This window comes from Argiope bruennichi, chromosome 4, assembly GCF_947563725.1.
Source record: "Argiope bruennichi chromosome 4, qqArgBrue1.1, whole genome shotgun sequence".
Classification (NCBI taxonomy): domain Eukaryota; kingdom Metazoa; phylum Arthropoda; class Arachnida; order Araneae; family Araneidae; genus Argiope; species Argiope bruennichi.
In genome coordinates, this window is record NC_079154.1 from 114,304,723 (window position 1) to 114,320,749 (window position 16,027).

Sequence of the window (16,027 nt, forward strand, 5' to 3'; positions counted from 1 at the left end):
ACAAGGTGTCTCAAAAACTTTGACCGCGGCTTTCATTCCTTAAATACTGATCACAAACATATATTGTAAGTTACAAAGTTGCGTAAAAAAAAGGTGCAAAATGTTATGAAATCGATTAAAATTTTTAGGGAATTAAACTTTAAAAAATACAAAATTTTAATTTTTATACGGACCCCGTACAAAAAAATTATTAGTGAGTAAAATGTGCCCCATCCTCTAATAAAGGTCATGTACAAAATTTCAGAATTTTATGACGAAAACTCTCAAAGATGTGTTAAAACAAAGTTGGTGAAGGATCAATTACAAATTAAAATACAAATGTTTACAACTTCAGTGCAAATGACGCTACGCAGGAATGAATCATAAGGAAATAAAATATGCTTCATATCTTTAGTTTTAAATACAAATTTTAAAAACTATGCTTCTTGAAAAATACTTTAAAATTTTATATCCTGAATTACAGAATATAACTTAAAAATAGCACAATCAATGAACTTGTAAAAAAACTTATGTAATGTTTCCTTTAAGTAATCTTTCCTTATGGAATATTTCCTTTATGTAATCTTTGCTTTAAGTTATTATTTCTACAAATTTTTAATACTTTTGAACCAATAAATAGCAAAATTATTATTCAATCATTACTTTCTTTGTTAATTTGTGTATGACCCCTAAAACACGAACATCCGACGTGGTTTTTTTCTCTATGTGAACTCATATCCAGGCACCGAAAAGTGATTTAAGTCAGTATTTATGTAGTTTCATATCTTTGAGACTTTTTGTGATAAATTGCTGAAATTTTATACATAACCTTATTAGAAGTTGGGGCACATTTTACTTACTGGGAATTTTTTTTGTACAGAGTTCGTATAAAAATTTAAATTTTGTATTTTTTGAAGTATAATCCCCTGAAAATTTTAATAGATTTCATAACATTTTACACCTTTTTTTTTACGCAACATTGTAATTTACAATATATGTCTATGATCAATGTTTAAGGTATAAAAGCCGCGATCAAGGTTTTTGAGACACAATGTATAAATCATATAATATATCTGGAAGTTATACTATAAATCAAGTTGTTTAATTACTTATATGCTCTTAAGTTAGAGCATATAAGTAAGACATTCACTGAAGGTAATGAATGTCTATTATAAAATTAATCATAACATTTTGTCAAAAGTATTGTAAATACCTATCACGAGACTTCTTCCCGTTTGTATAATATAGAAGTTGGGAGAGCATGGGTAATAGCTTAAATTTCCATCTGATCACAGACAAGTCTACTTCAAAATAGCATTAGTTAAACCGGACAAAAATACAACAAGCCTGACATTAATCAAATAAGGTTTTAGTAATTGCTGTAATATATGAATTCCTACATTATACAAATATTTTGAGTATTTAAACCTAAAATCATTTAGTGAAAATTGTGAAATTGCATTTTCTTACACAAGACAATGAGTACTTTTTAAATAGCTATGCATTTTTATTAAAAAAATAATCAAAGGTTATGTACAACATGACTCTGGACAAAGAATAATATCACATCTTAGTAATACTTCAATATTATATATTTCAAAAATATTAAACAATATTGCATAGAAGTAATATCGAATACCGTATCAACAATATGATTCAATATCAAATTCTCTAACGAAGCAACACCGAAATTTAATTATCAATAGATGAACTGAAAAACGGGAAAAACAAACGAAATGTGTCTCGAGCTCTTATCAAAATATGAAAAACTGTTAAAATAACTCAAAATTTTACAATCTGAATGCAGGAAAAATGGAATATTATTCATTTAAAAAAGTATTTATTTTGTCAGAAATTAATAAAATTATTAACACAGTTTCATAAAAATCATATCATTAGTAGTAATAATTTGTGAATATTTTCATTTAATAATCACTAAAATTTCAACAGTATACTTTAATATAGTATACTATTGAAATTTTAATACTTCAATAGTATGCTCTAATACTCAACTTTAATATTAAAGTAATTTTGAATAACAATTTCAAATGATCTTCAGATCCGGATCTTGGAACTGTTTGCGGCTACAAAATGCATTTGAAAACGAATTTTAAGATCCGGATCTGCGTAATGATGATTCTGCAGCTCAAATCGAATGATAACAATGAATGATTTCGCATAGATGCTAGACGAATGTCATCTAGATTTTTGAAAGAATTCAATATTGTAGATCTGTATATTTTGGGCTAAATTATATTTGAGCTATAAAAAGAGCACATATAGCGCGTTTAAAAATGATGTGAAATTTCCATAAAATTCTAATGAAACATCCATCTAATATTTCGATGATTCTTAACTGTAACCAGTTGAATCTGCTTGATAAACAAAAAAAATAGCACATGTGTGTTTGTTTATATTTCCATAGCACCCATTTATTTTTACATCTTTTTTCTTGTGATATTCGTGTTTTGATTTTGTTAACCCGGCACAAGTTAAAAACCCATTCTGGAGCATATGCCGGAAAACAAACCTCCATCCTTCCTTCATTTTTATATCTTTAAAAATGAGTGAATTTTATTTCCCTGAAAATTATTACATGGATATACGATTGTAAGCATTGCTTATCAATGTACTATTTCATCTTCTATATTTTGTAAGTAAAAAATATTAATTATTTATTTTATTTTCTAGAGATTTCGGAGAACAATACGGTGAAACTGAAATTCCAATGGACATTAAACAATTTAAATATTCTATATTTTTAGCTTTAAAAACTCTACATGGGGATGTAAGTATCATTTTTTGTAACCAGTTTATTCATTTCCTTTCATTTAAAAATGTTATAATAATGAGGTATGTCGAATTCCTTGGCAACAGTTTTTAATTTCCATGCATTGAAACCATCTTGTTAATATAAATAAAGTGTAGTTTTTCTATATATCCTATCTGAGATTTATGATAGTTTTAACATATTTAATTTAGTTTTGATTGTTGGTAGCAGATGTAAATTTACAATTTTATACAGAAAAAAAAAGAATAAATTCTAACACATTTAAGTGACTCACTGAATCCTATAATATTTGGTGTTGTTATTTTTAGGTCTTGAAATATTTTTGTCTGTTAAAGAATATTTTTTATATTTGGAAAAAGAGATTTTTTTTTATAAATAATTAAATTGAATCACTGAACAACATATTAGGCATTGTAAGAATAATCTTTGGTATGCTTTCATTATTTACTTGTTCTTTTTTTATCCAAAAGTGGCTTAAGCCCTTCTTATGCATCTTTCATTCGTATTAGATTTTTGTTAAATAAGCACATGCTATAATTTTCAGTTATAATTTTATTTCAAAAATGTATTTTTTTTAATAAAACAAAATGGTATTTTTTCATTAATAGTTGTATCCAGTGCAAAATTTTGCACAAAATATAGGCTTACTCATTTATTACATTATTCCCACATATGTGCAGATGTATGCAAATGTATACTACAACTTATGCCACAATGCTGATAAGAAATTATAAGTTTCAGGACAAGATTGTAGACTTAGCAGTTGTACTGCTTCTTTACATAGATTTTAAAGCCCCAACTATGAATTCGCTTAATTAAGACTAAGAATAAAAAATTAGATTTTTTTTCATCTTTATAGTAAAATTTTTTTAGTCTATGAAATAAGGTTTAAATCATTTTAGGAAAGTGGAAAATATTTAAAGGCTATTTATTAAGTCATGTATCATATGTTTTTTAAAAAGGCCAAATTAAAAAAAAAATAACTGAAACAGCTAACATTGACACAAAATTTTAATGGGAGAATCATAATTTCCTTTACACACCAGTCACATAACATAATTATCTTCAAAATGAAATAAAATTTAAGTGATTAATTAAAATGTAAATATAAAATGAAGGTTTATATGTTTCAATATAGATGCTTTTCTAAATTTTCTAACCATTTTCTAATATAAAAGGGTATAAATTAAGTACCGTATCTATATCAAAACTTTTAGTTCATTTTATTAAAAATAATATACAAAACATTCTCTGAAATTAAAAAAAAAATTAATAAAGTTTGTAGTTGCTATAAAAAAGTATTTCTTCCTTAGAAAATAGTCTAAAATTCTCCTTTCTTTTAAGTTAAACCTTTATATGTTGTGCATTTTTTTTTTTAATGAGTTTCATGTCAACTTGTTTAGGAGATATTAAGTGTTTATTTGAACCACAGATAGATTCCTATCAAAAAGCACTTGACTGTCTTGTGTATGATTGCCAATATTCTATAGTAAATTATTTAAAAAATTCTATATACCAACATCACCTTTATTAAACTCAAAAATAGCTTAACAAACCATTATTTTGAAACTATATTTCAGAACAAAAACCATTAAAGTTTTGAGCAACATCCTGTACACTATGGTGGATTTTTGGTTAGATCTCTGTTTCATGATAGAGAATTTCAGGTTTGAGACCAGAATCCATCGAAGAATTGGCATGTAAGCACACTAAATTGATGAGCTGAATTCCTTTCTGGTAGTAAGGTGAGGTAGTTTAGAAAGTTGTGTGGCAGCTCAGGTATCATCCTTGTCATTTGACTAGAGTTTCTTTAAAATATGCTAATATGACTAAATAATTATCATGTTATATAGGGTATTCTTTACCAGCTTTTGATCACAAAATTCCATATATAACAGGCTTATGAAATTTTGAGGTCCAATGGCTTTTCCAAGTAATGTTTTCTCCTGTGCCTTTGCTTACTGATATATGCACCATCTTTTGGCTTCTGTAAGACATTGCCCATGCATAAAATGTATAATGAAGTGACAAAATGCTGCAATAACTCCAGGTTGCATACCTTTAAGGTTGTCAAGATATTTATAAATTGCATTCTATAATAGTATTGTAATTTGTTGACGAAATTATCTGTTAAGATACCTTTTCCTCCTAGTCCATTTGTTAAAAAAAAAAAAAAAAAAAAAAAAAAACTTTTTGAAAGCAAATTCACATAAAATCATAATGAAAACTATAATGTGAACAACTGCTTGAGAAAGTGAAGATGTTACCAATTAATATCCAGAAACTAGAAAGTCAGTTCAAAAAGTTGTGCATGTGCATTAGCAGCATCATAAAAATAATATTTTTAATTGAAATTAAGAAATGTAGTGAAAAAAAAAGCTATAAGCTGCATTACACAGCAATTTCCTGTTGAGACATCTAGTTAAAATAGCAGCTGACAGAAATTTTTTAATTAGATATATCTGAGCTCCTAGATGACAAAATATGTGTGTGTGTGTGTGGGGGGGGGGAACCCAGTTTTGAAAAAAAAAATATGTTAAAAGATTTTTGAAAAATAAATGACCTATTTGATCGAAAAATTTCGTTTTCCAATATAGGTAGTCATATATATTATTATATATAACATAATTTTAATTTAAAAAATAATGTTATTTAATATATTTAATTATAATTAAAATGAAATTCTTTGTATCTGTATATTGATGAGCATATAAAAAAATATTTTACAATGATTATTATAAACATATAATAATTGTTAGTTTGGATCACTTTTTTTGTTCTTTTAAAAGAAGTATTTGATTTGATTTTGTAAATTTTAAATTATTCCATTTCACAAATTAACTTAAAAATAACTTTTATAAAAAAATACAATAATAACTATTCTAACCAATTGAAGATCAACTATCAAATAATCAACTAGATTATTAAAAGATTATTGAATCAACTAGTCACCAAAGACAGCTAGTTTAAACATTATTTAATAACTTTTTTAATTGAACAGTGAAGATATCAGTATATTTTAAGTATGCAGCCTGTTAATTGGTTTTTCAAAATTTATTCAATGTCAGATTAGAGATATTGGAGATTTTTTTTCCCTATAATTGGATTGTTCATCTTACAATTGTAACTCATGATCACTCCATGCTATGTCATTAGAATTATCGTATTCCATTTAGGCCAGTCATATATATCGCTAACTTCCCTCCAACCAACTTGGTGAATGCTTAATTAGAATATATTGAAAACCCTTCCTTTCATTCTCTAACCTCTGACACTATAGTACTATATATTCAATGTTCTATAGCACCCACAATTTCAATGAGTTTTTGCACTAACAATAGATGGATTCTTCTTAATATTTTTAGAAACCGAATTGGTATATATTTTTAATTATTGTATTTAACAATAATTATGTTAAAACAAGGCATATTATTATTTTTTAAGTACTAATTAATATAAATCATACATAACTTCAAAATATAGCATAAAGTTACTTTTTTTCATGAAGTATTTTGAAATTAAATTTTAAAAAAAGATAATTTTCCTGTAATTATTCTGTTCCTTACTTATTAAATTAGTTTAAACTGATAAAAATATTCAAAAAAATATTATACTTCATACTTAAATAAATTAAGATTTGATACTCAAAAAATATTTATTATTTTTATGTGAGTGATCATTATATAACAAATATTTAAAATGTTTTTAATTTGCAAGTTTGGATTTCCTAATTTATTTTAATGTATTTTAGATGGGATGCAGCATTCCATTTGATATTTTAAAATATAGAGAAAAAGACAGAAGAGCAATCATTCGATTTCAGTCCAAGTATGTGTTTAATTTATAAATTTATTCTTTGCAAATAATTTAAATTTTTCTTTTGTATTTGTTTAATCTGATATTTTATATAAAACAGTATAGCTTATTTAAAAAACTAATGATGTCAAACTTATTATAAATATGAGTCATTATCAAATGATTATTTAATTTTAACCTAATTTATTTAAGAAAGTGAGTGATAGACTAGCACCATGTATTATATTTGTTTCTCCAATTTGATATGCATATTTACTTTTTTTTTAACTGAAAATTTTTGGTTGTGTATCAGTCTCTATTTGGAAAACCTTTGTTAAAAAAGTTAATGATTTTTAAAATTTTCTTACAATGAAATATAATATAAAAAACATTGAAAGTTCATAAGTGGTTTCAGAATTAATGGGAAAGTATGTTTTACAAAAGGGGCAATAGAAAAGTATATTTTCTTAGGGGTGAGGTTTTTTTTTTTTTCTTTGTTATTGTTAAAACTTTCTTTTTGCAATCTTGTTTGTCTGAAATCTTAGTTTATCTAGAAATATTTTTCAACAAAAAATTTCATTGATGCTGTAAAACTCATTATCATTTTCATTGTTTTCTCAAATATTTCTATTTTTCTTCTATTGTTAAATGCAAAGAATGAAACCTATCAAAATATTAAGTAATTAGGAAATAAATCCTGTCTACTAAATGGTGGTACTTGCTACTCATTTTTTTAAATATATATATTTCAGTCCAGCCAAGGTGCTGCTAGCCATATTTACATAATGCACATCAATTGTGCAGCACCGATATAACAAAATAGATAAGCAACAGGAATAAGAAAGAGAAGCTACACCTCTGCAAAAGATAATATGTTGGATAATACTGATGTATTATGAAGTTCTTGAAATTTCGGCATGTGATTTAAAAAGTTTATTTGCAAAAGAGTAGAGCAAAGAGTAGATGTTTGGCAACTAAAATAATATTGTTTAAATTTTTGTCTCAATTTCAAGATTAAAAATATATTCACAAAGGACCATCAATATCAAGCTATGTTTTAAAAAATTGAAATCAAAACACATTCAATATTCCAAACAAATAAGTTGGTTGCCAAATTTTTCTTCCCTCCCCCCCTCCTCTACTGTTGTTGTTATTAATCTCCATGGTCTGACTTAGTCAGACCAAATCCAAAACTCCATTGAGAAGAAAGTCAAAAACGAGAAGAATAAATTTCTTCCCTAAGAAGTCCTAAACAGTCTAGAATATGCAGAGGCCTGACGTTGGCAGCAATTCAGACAAAGAGGGTAAGATTTTCCACCCTGAGAAAAGAAAAGACATTTAAGGTGCCCACTGGCAAGTGTTGGTTTTTCTATCACAAGGAAGAATTAAAGACTGGCCCGGCTTATTAGCCCTATACCAATCGTGAGTAGGGGGTACCATGCAATTCTTATTTAGGAATTTCACCTGAGAGAAGAATTCTAAGTTTGTGAGTTCAGCAGAAGATGAAGTCGCTAAGTTGCTTCCTTTCTTTGCAAGCCTGTCTGCTATTTCGTTACTAAGTAAATCCACATGAGATGGGATCCACTGGAAATGAATATCATGTTGGTGTGAAATCAGCTTCAACTTCTGAAGAATAGACAAGCTTGCTTTATCTCCAACATAGGTCCAATTGTTAAGATGTTCCATTGAGCTGCGGCTATCAGTAAGAATCCAAAGGATTTTATAATTATTTTCATGTAAAATGCTAATCCTCATCGATTGCTTCTAAAAATGGAACAGAAGTCTGGATTTCATTGGCATAGAGAAAAACTAGACTGAGGAGTTACAATATAGATGCCACTACCTGCTTAATTGTCGATTTTGCTGCCATCAGTATACAATTTAATGTCACATTTAGAGATTTTATTAATGACTTCCAAGGCCAATTGTCTCACTCTCTGATAATAATAATTAAAATAAGACTGTATATTTCTTCTAGCTGTCATACTTAGACCATTAGATCTAAAGTTACAAATTTGTATATATTATAGATCTGAATGAGTTTGCATTTTGGAGCAATTTTTTAATAATTATATCATTTTCTAACAACAATTTGCAGAAATATTAGCTTGTAAATATAATCATTATGCCTTTCATAAATTCTGACAAGTATTTTTATGTCCCACATTAAAATCACATCTCAATGGATTCTACTTTTTTTTCATCAATTTTTTTTCTTTGTAATCTATAACCAAAGTTCATTGAAATATTAAGTATATTAGGATATATATTTAGTAAGCTGAATAAATTATGTTTCGTACTTTTTAGCAGCATGCTTTAATTCAACTGAAGTGTTACTAGACATAAAAGTTGCAGTGCCATTTTGCGTGAGAAATAAGAAAATGATATTGGCATCAATAATGTACAATTAAATATTAGATAATATTGACTATTAATTAAATATTAAAAATACTATCTGTTACTTGACTGCATTAAAGACACTCATGTAAACAAAAATAAAATAAATGGAAAACTACTAAAAATACAGAGTTAATTGTCTATCTTAGTTAGAAATTTAAAATTACTTTGTTAAGGAAATTATGATTATCAATTTATGCATAAGAGATTTAATTGAGATTAAACAATTTGTATTCTCAGTTGGACAAGCTGTTTGACAAGGATAACTAATAAATAAAGCTCAACTTGTAAAACAATAGTTCTGTATGTGCAGAATGGTCTTTATTATATTTCTCCTTAAGGAAAAGAAGATCAAAACATTGCTGTAATTCTATATTTAAAATTTGATTAGCTTGTTAATTTACATTATAAAGGAAATAAAAAATATTTAGGTTACTCAATTCTTTATTTCTGCAATCTAAAGATAATAGCATATATAAGAGTTTTGTAAGGCGATTTTAAAGATGAATTAGTTCCTTTCCAGATGGTATTGATTTTTAAGAATACATACTTAAAATCAAATATTAATTTGTTTAAATATAATTTTTATTCAGTATTAGCTACTTTTGGCGACCAGCTGGTTTGCCAGCATTAATGTTCATTAAAATTTTCAATTGAGTATGTCATGTAATTTGGCATCTTAATTGCTTCTTCAACAAAATATTTTTAAACTTGAATTCAGTTTGACAGTCACATAACTCATTTTATTATAGAAGCCTTATATTGCTCTACTCATTGTACCAAGTATCTCTTAAATTTCTGTCAGCTCCCATAAAATTTAAATTGAAGAAGGAGTGGTTAAACTTTAATTAATATAGAAAAAAAAAACTTTTTTGCTGAAACAAATTTATAGAAATATGAATCCTTCAACAATTCTTATGTGCATTAAATCGTGCATTTTTATACAACAGAGATATTTAAATTTTCAGAACTCAGTTTTAATTCTAAAAAAGAGTGGAAGTTTTTTTTTTATTTTAAATTATTAGTGTCTTAAGAATATTTTATTAAATGGGACTCGCAAGACAGATGATATGTATGAAAATGTAAAATTCTTAAATCATTAGAATATTTATTGACTCAAATTGCTTAAAATAGTATTTATTTCATTTCAGTCATTTTCCTATTACACGTATATGAATAATGCTAACTGTTCAGAAATTAGCTATTGGGTCCTGATTAGAGTGGATATCCTGTGTGTATTAAATTTTGTTTGCCGAAATAAAAACTGAATTAATAATGTATACAAAATTTAATAGAATCACAGAAATCATTTACTTGGATTTTTTTTTTTTTTTTTTAGGAAATATCACATTTAACATTTATTTCATCTCATATGGTACATGCTGAAAATTATACTTTTCTAGGTTTAGTTTGAGCTTTTGTCAACGTGTTGATAAAAACTCAGCTTTCCCATATACACATGACATGCTTAAACTTTGTTATTTTGTGCATAATAAATTGTTGCAAGATATGGTTAAGATATTTTTTCAAGAAAAGAGTATGAACTAAATTTACATGTTAAAACATTGATAAGATAATATTTGAACTTGAAGATGATGTAAAAATAATTTTTGCTATATTTTTAGATGCGACGCAAAAAATCTTAATTCAAATTAGAAAAAAGTCGCTTTGAAGTGCATGTTCCCTCTCTCCAAATTGTGTATGTGCCAAGTTCACTAACTCTAGGCTAAATGGCATGGCTTGTAAAGTATTAAATTACACATTCATGCAAATGCAAATACACATTCATCTGTAGTAATATTTTATTTCAATTGTTTGAATAAAGATATGTTGTACTAGACATTTACAGATAATTATGAAGTAATCTGAAAATCAAGGACATCTTGCATTTTGATTCCACATAAAAATATATGTATATAAATTTTGTCAAAAATTAGTCAAATAATATTAGATAGAATATAATTATATTTCTAAAATTGCTGACATCCTTTTTCAGACATGATATTAAAAAAAGTTTAGGAGTTAAAGAGTTTTGTTTTGCGTCGATTCATCTTAATTATTACTTGGTACATACTACACTTCTATGCAAAATTTTGTTCAAAAGAGAAGTATAATGTTTTAATAATTGGTATATGAAACCTATTATGCATTTTGCTATCCTTATATGTTTATTAGATATTATAATATGGAATTCTATTATTTTTAGACATATTACAGCAATATGGAGTGCTCTCACTTTATTTTCCTCATATGATGATTTAGAATGCACATTTAAGGTTTATAAGGTAAATTTTCCAAGAATTTTATTTAAAATAAAATGAATAAACTATGTTAAGAATATCATGGAATATTGCATATTAGAAGAGGAAATATCCCTAACAATATGGGTGGAGGGGGAACTTTCTGTAATTTTTTTTTAATGTGGCGATATTTTCTCTCCTGGCTAGCAATATTTTCTAATATTTTTGTATGTTTGGTGTTTACTCTTTTTTTTTGTTTGTTTGTTCATGCTGCGTATACACAGAACAGATATAAGCTTTTATATTTTTAATTTTTTCTAATTAATGCTTATATGTTTTCATTTTGTATATATTGAAAATAAAATATTTTTTTGTATTTATAGGCAACTCCAGTCCTTGCCTGTTTAAATTTAAATAGCTCTATATACAATCATAAAGAACAAGACAAATGTATGGAAAAATAAATATATGTATATAAACTGTAAAAATAAAACATTTGTATACTTATAATAAAGCTCAATATGTGTGTAGCGCTGTACAGGCCAGACCGTTTGACCTACAGCTACCAAAAATGGTACATGTATACATTGGAGGTCGAGAATGTGCACCTGGGGTCATTTTTTTGAATTATTAATTAAAAACTAACTTTCCCACCAAAAAAATCTTTTCATTTCCCCCATCGCCAAATGAATAAGGCTTCAGTTTTTTTTTTTTTTTTCTCACGCTAATGAGACTAGGCGTAACATTTTTCGGTGGATTATTTCAAAAGATTCTGTTTATTTTCTTAATGTTTGATGCAATTAAAATTAAACATTGTTAATTAATCGATATGCTCATGAGGAATCTGAGAAAATTTTGTTGACAAATTCTTGTGATAGTACATGAATTAAGAATTCTTTAGTGCAAATGAAGTTTAAATGCTCAGTGACTCTGTTTTCAGTAAAAAATATTATTATATTAATTGCAGATTAATCTTTTCTGCTTTTATTTAAAGTATAAATTCTACGGAATTCTAACAGAAAATTTGAAGTTATTAAAGTAGGAATTGCATAAAATTTTAATGAACATTAAGATTGGCGAACCGGCTGGTCGCCAAAGGCGGCTAGTGTATAATATTTATATATGTAATTATTTACAAAATAAATGGATTTTCTTTCTTTTTTAAAAAAAATTTGTAAATGGATTAAAATAAAAACACAAACGAGAGATTTCAAAAAAAATTTAATGCATGAAATAAATAAACACATGCTCAAATAACTGTACCACAGCAAACATATTAATGTCTAAAATTTTAAAGTCCATGGAGTTAAATAAAAGGAGAGAGAGCTGCCATAACAACAAAAAAAGAAGCTCTAAAATAGTAATGTACCAATAATGTAACAAATGTCCATCACAGATATTTAACCAAGGGCAGAGGAACAAATAACAGCCACACCTCTCTCATAAAAACTGTGCTCTTTTTGTTGGCCAGCAACAGGTAGATTAACTGTAAATAATAACTCGCTGCGTGTAGTATTCAAGTAAACAGGGAGAGTTACCTAAAATATCGCAGAAAAAAAGTTTTAATTAAATATACATAAAATTTGATACTGATTACATATGTATGTATAATGTATATAGAAAGATGATTAGGAAAAGAATAACCTAGTTTAGAAAAATTACATTTACAAAATGAAAAAGTTAAAAGTTTAGTCAATCACAATATTTTTAACCAAAAATATTCGACTTAATCACCATTAAAAATCTATTTAATATCCATAGTCTTTGCAATATGTCTTGGTTTGGATAAGTATAAGAATATCATTTTTATCACTGTTAACTGACAAATGCAAAAGGTGGGGAGGGAGGAACAACTATTAGATTATTATATTTTTTTGTACCTCAGATAAGTTTTTAATACTTAGTTTATAGAAAACCAGTGATGATAGATCTGATTATTATCTGCTTTGGAGCTCGTTAATTTTTTTTTTAAACAATTTTTCTCCAAATATCTATAAACATGGTTTTAAATCTATGAACAACTCACCTGAAACTTTAGAATACTTTCATAATAACATACAATCGTATTTTAAGGTATTTGATCACAAAAATGGTTTCGGTACAACAATTTTTTTTTCTATTAATACAACAGGAAATATTGATTCCCCAGGAATTTATAAATTTTTTAATGTATGCCAATAGGCAAATATGGAGCCCTCTCTTCATATTTACCTATTGGTATTTTGTTTTATATGAGAGAAAGAAGACTAACTTAAGTGATAACAAATACGGTACCTTTTATCATATAATTTATAGTTACATTAAATATATATCAAATATGTTTTCCTTTCAATAAAAAAGTAATTTGTATTTGAAGATCAGATGCTCTTTCACACTCTTTAAATTTAATTTCTTGAGTTGAGAATTTAACATTAATTGAAATGAACTTAAATGAAAAGTTATATAGTAAAATGAAGCAAGGGATTAATTTCTTTTTGAATTCATACTTAATTCAATCTTTTTAATTACAAAGCCTATATTATTGGGGGAAAAAAAATATAATAAACATATGGATATGGATAAAAGAATATTTCCAAAAAGGAATTTTTGAATGTTTAAAGTACTCACCTCTGGACCTGATGGTTTAACTTCAGTTTTTCTATAAAAAATTCATATAAATATATATTAATTTCAAAAAAATTATCCATAAACAAGTCATTAGAATATAGAAAATAATAATACGTCAAGTTAATTAGAAAATGAAAATCAATTTAATACTTTCTTAAAATATATGAAAATATTTCAAACTTACTTAATCCACCGAAGTATAGTTACAGGCAAATCAGCAGATATAGTGAGGGTTAAGTAAAGCTGGCTGTTTTTACATTCAGCACCTTGCAGTTTCAAACCTGAAATATAATTCCAATACCATTTTGAAATGATTTTCCAAATAATGAATTACATTTTAAATGTTTTGTTGTTTATTTGTGTAAGTAATACCATTTTTTCATTTAAATCTTAAAAGATGGCTCGTTAACATTTTAAACCTCCCATAAATAGAGGGTATATGTACTTCAGGAAACTTATGCATATTCACCTTTCCCCAGAAATGGAACGATTTAGTGTTTGGTTGAGTTGTTGAGATTAAATACTCCGAGAACTCAGTGGACAAAATAGCAATGACATTCAATTGAGAGGAACATATTCACATGTGAGATTAAGTTATTTGATTTAAGTGGATTAGCTTTGTAAATTAGAAAAATAACATTAAAAAAAAGGGAGAATATCCATGAAAATCTTTAAATTTTATAAAAGAAAGGGAGGAAAAAACCCTAATATTTTAATGAAAATTGAATAGACTATATCTGAAATTGGATTTGAAAAATTAGCAATAGATAATTCATTGATCACTATTGGGCTTTATTAGTTGAGAAAAAAATATCAAACATCTATGTAAGCCCTTCTGATGTTTGTACACTCTTTTCTCGAAAACAATTTAGTTATTGATCATGTAATACTTGCCAAATATACATCCAAATAAATTAAATAGAAATTTTGAGAAATACAAATCAATAAAACTTAATTTAACTACTAAATACTGCTTAGCACCATGTGTTACGATCTAAATATTACACTTTATAAGGATTATAACTTTTTGTCTATCACAGAAAAAATTTGAGAAAATAAATTTTTCATTTGAATTAAGTTAAATTCACAAAAGAGAAATTTTCTTTTTAAAGGAACAATGCATTTTGATTATATCAGTAACTGGTAGAAAAATCCTATTCATGATCTGATTCATCATTGTAGGCTTTTGTATTGATTAAAAGACAGAGATGTTGACAACAAATAATAAATATGATAATTTAAGACCCTGAAACATAAAGTTACTAAGAAAAATAATTTTAAATCAAGAACCATGCGAAACCCTATTTGTAGATATTGCAAACAATATATAAGTATACTTTTATCTCATACAAAAGAAAAATAATAAATTTTAAATATATTACAATTACCTGAAACACCAAAACTGCATTCATCAAGTTCTGGAGGTTTCGTATCTTTATCTGTTACAATAACCTAAAATAGAAAGTTAGTTGAAATGGATTTATGAGAATGAATATGTAGTGAAACAGTATGAAATGCATTTAAGCTAGACATCTAAAACAAGCAATATTATATGATATTTTAATATCTAATTTGATCCAAATTAATTTCCTAAATTTTTGCCTAATTCGGCCCATGTCAGGGTCATTCTAAAGTGTTCTCTTGTTTCCTGATTTCATTCCACTTTGGGAGCTTTATAAAAATGATGCGCCATCAGTTCCATGTGCCAAGTGAAAATGATCCCTTCAGTGCCCTTATCCAAGGTTAACACGAGTATCGAATTGACACGTGGCCGGAAATCCCATGTTATATAAGACTAGTGATCATTTGTTTCGTCCCTTCCTTACTTCTGCTTTTGTTCCATGCTGTTGTGGAAGTGTTCTGTCCACACCTGCTTGTAAATAAATTGCCTTCCTGGGATGGATTAAAATGAGTTTAAAAATGTAAAATGTCTCTTCTATGTCTTCGAACCTGCAGTCTGCTTCAACCGAAATATGCTTACACACACACACACACACATGCTATATATATATATATATATAGTAACCAATCAAAGTAAGAGATATTTTAAAAACAAAACGAAATAGTTTCGGAATCGCAACTAGAAATTATTTCTTATTCAAACTAAAGGAAAAACATTAATGGAACAGGAAAAACATTAGAGTATTTAGAGAGTGCAAATGCAGCTACATCTAAAACACAGATGAATTGAGACAAAAGTAATAAAAATCAAGTTAAT

General features: G+C 26.7%; 2 protein-coding genes across 3 annotated transcripts in view; one reads left to right on the forward strand and one right to left on the reverse strand.

The window, feature by feature from the left end:
- Positions 1 to 2,341: 2,341 nt before the first annotated feature.
- On the forward strand, positions 2,342 to 11,741 carry LOC129966495 (ribonuclease P protein subunit p14-like). The gene is made up of 5 exons (XM_056080923.1): positions 2,342 to 2,589; positions 2,671 to 2,767; positions 6,522 to 6,598; positions 11,169 to 11,247; positions 11,586 to 11,741. The coding sequence occupies exons 1-5, from the start codon at positions 2,543 to 2,545 to the stop codon at positions 11,664 to 11,666; spliced, it is 381 nt and encodes a 126-aa protein (XP_055936898.1). The 5' UTR covers positions 2,342 to 2,542; the 3' UTR covers positions 11,667 to 11,741.
- A 664-nt stretch (positions 11,742 to 12,405) lies between these two features.
- Positions 12,406 to 16,027, reverse strand: part of LOC129965635 (dynein heavy chain, cytoplasmic-like) — a 75,916-nt gene continuing 72,294 nt past the window's right edge. For both annotated transcript variants that reach the window (XM_056079698.1, XM_056079697.1), the window contains exons 88-91: positions 15,198 to 15,261; positions 13,994 to 14,090; positions 13,810 to 13,840; positions 12,406 to 12,740 (exon numbers count right to left, since the gene is read on the reverse strand). In XM_056079698.1, the coding sequence (XP_055935673.1) occupies positions 12,603 to 12,740; positions 13,810 to 13,840; positions 13,994 to 14,090; positions 15,198 to 15,261 (330 nt within the window). In that variant the 3' untranslated portion in view covers positions 12,406 to 12,602. The remainder of the gene's footprint in view (positions 12,741 to 13,809; positions 13,841 to 13,993; positions 14,091 to 15,197; positions 15,262 to 16,027) is intronic.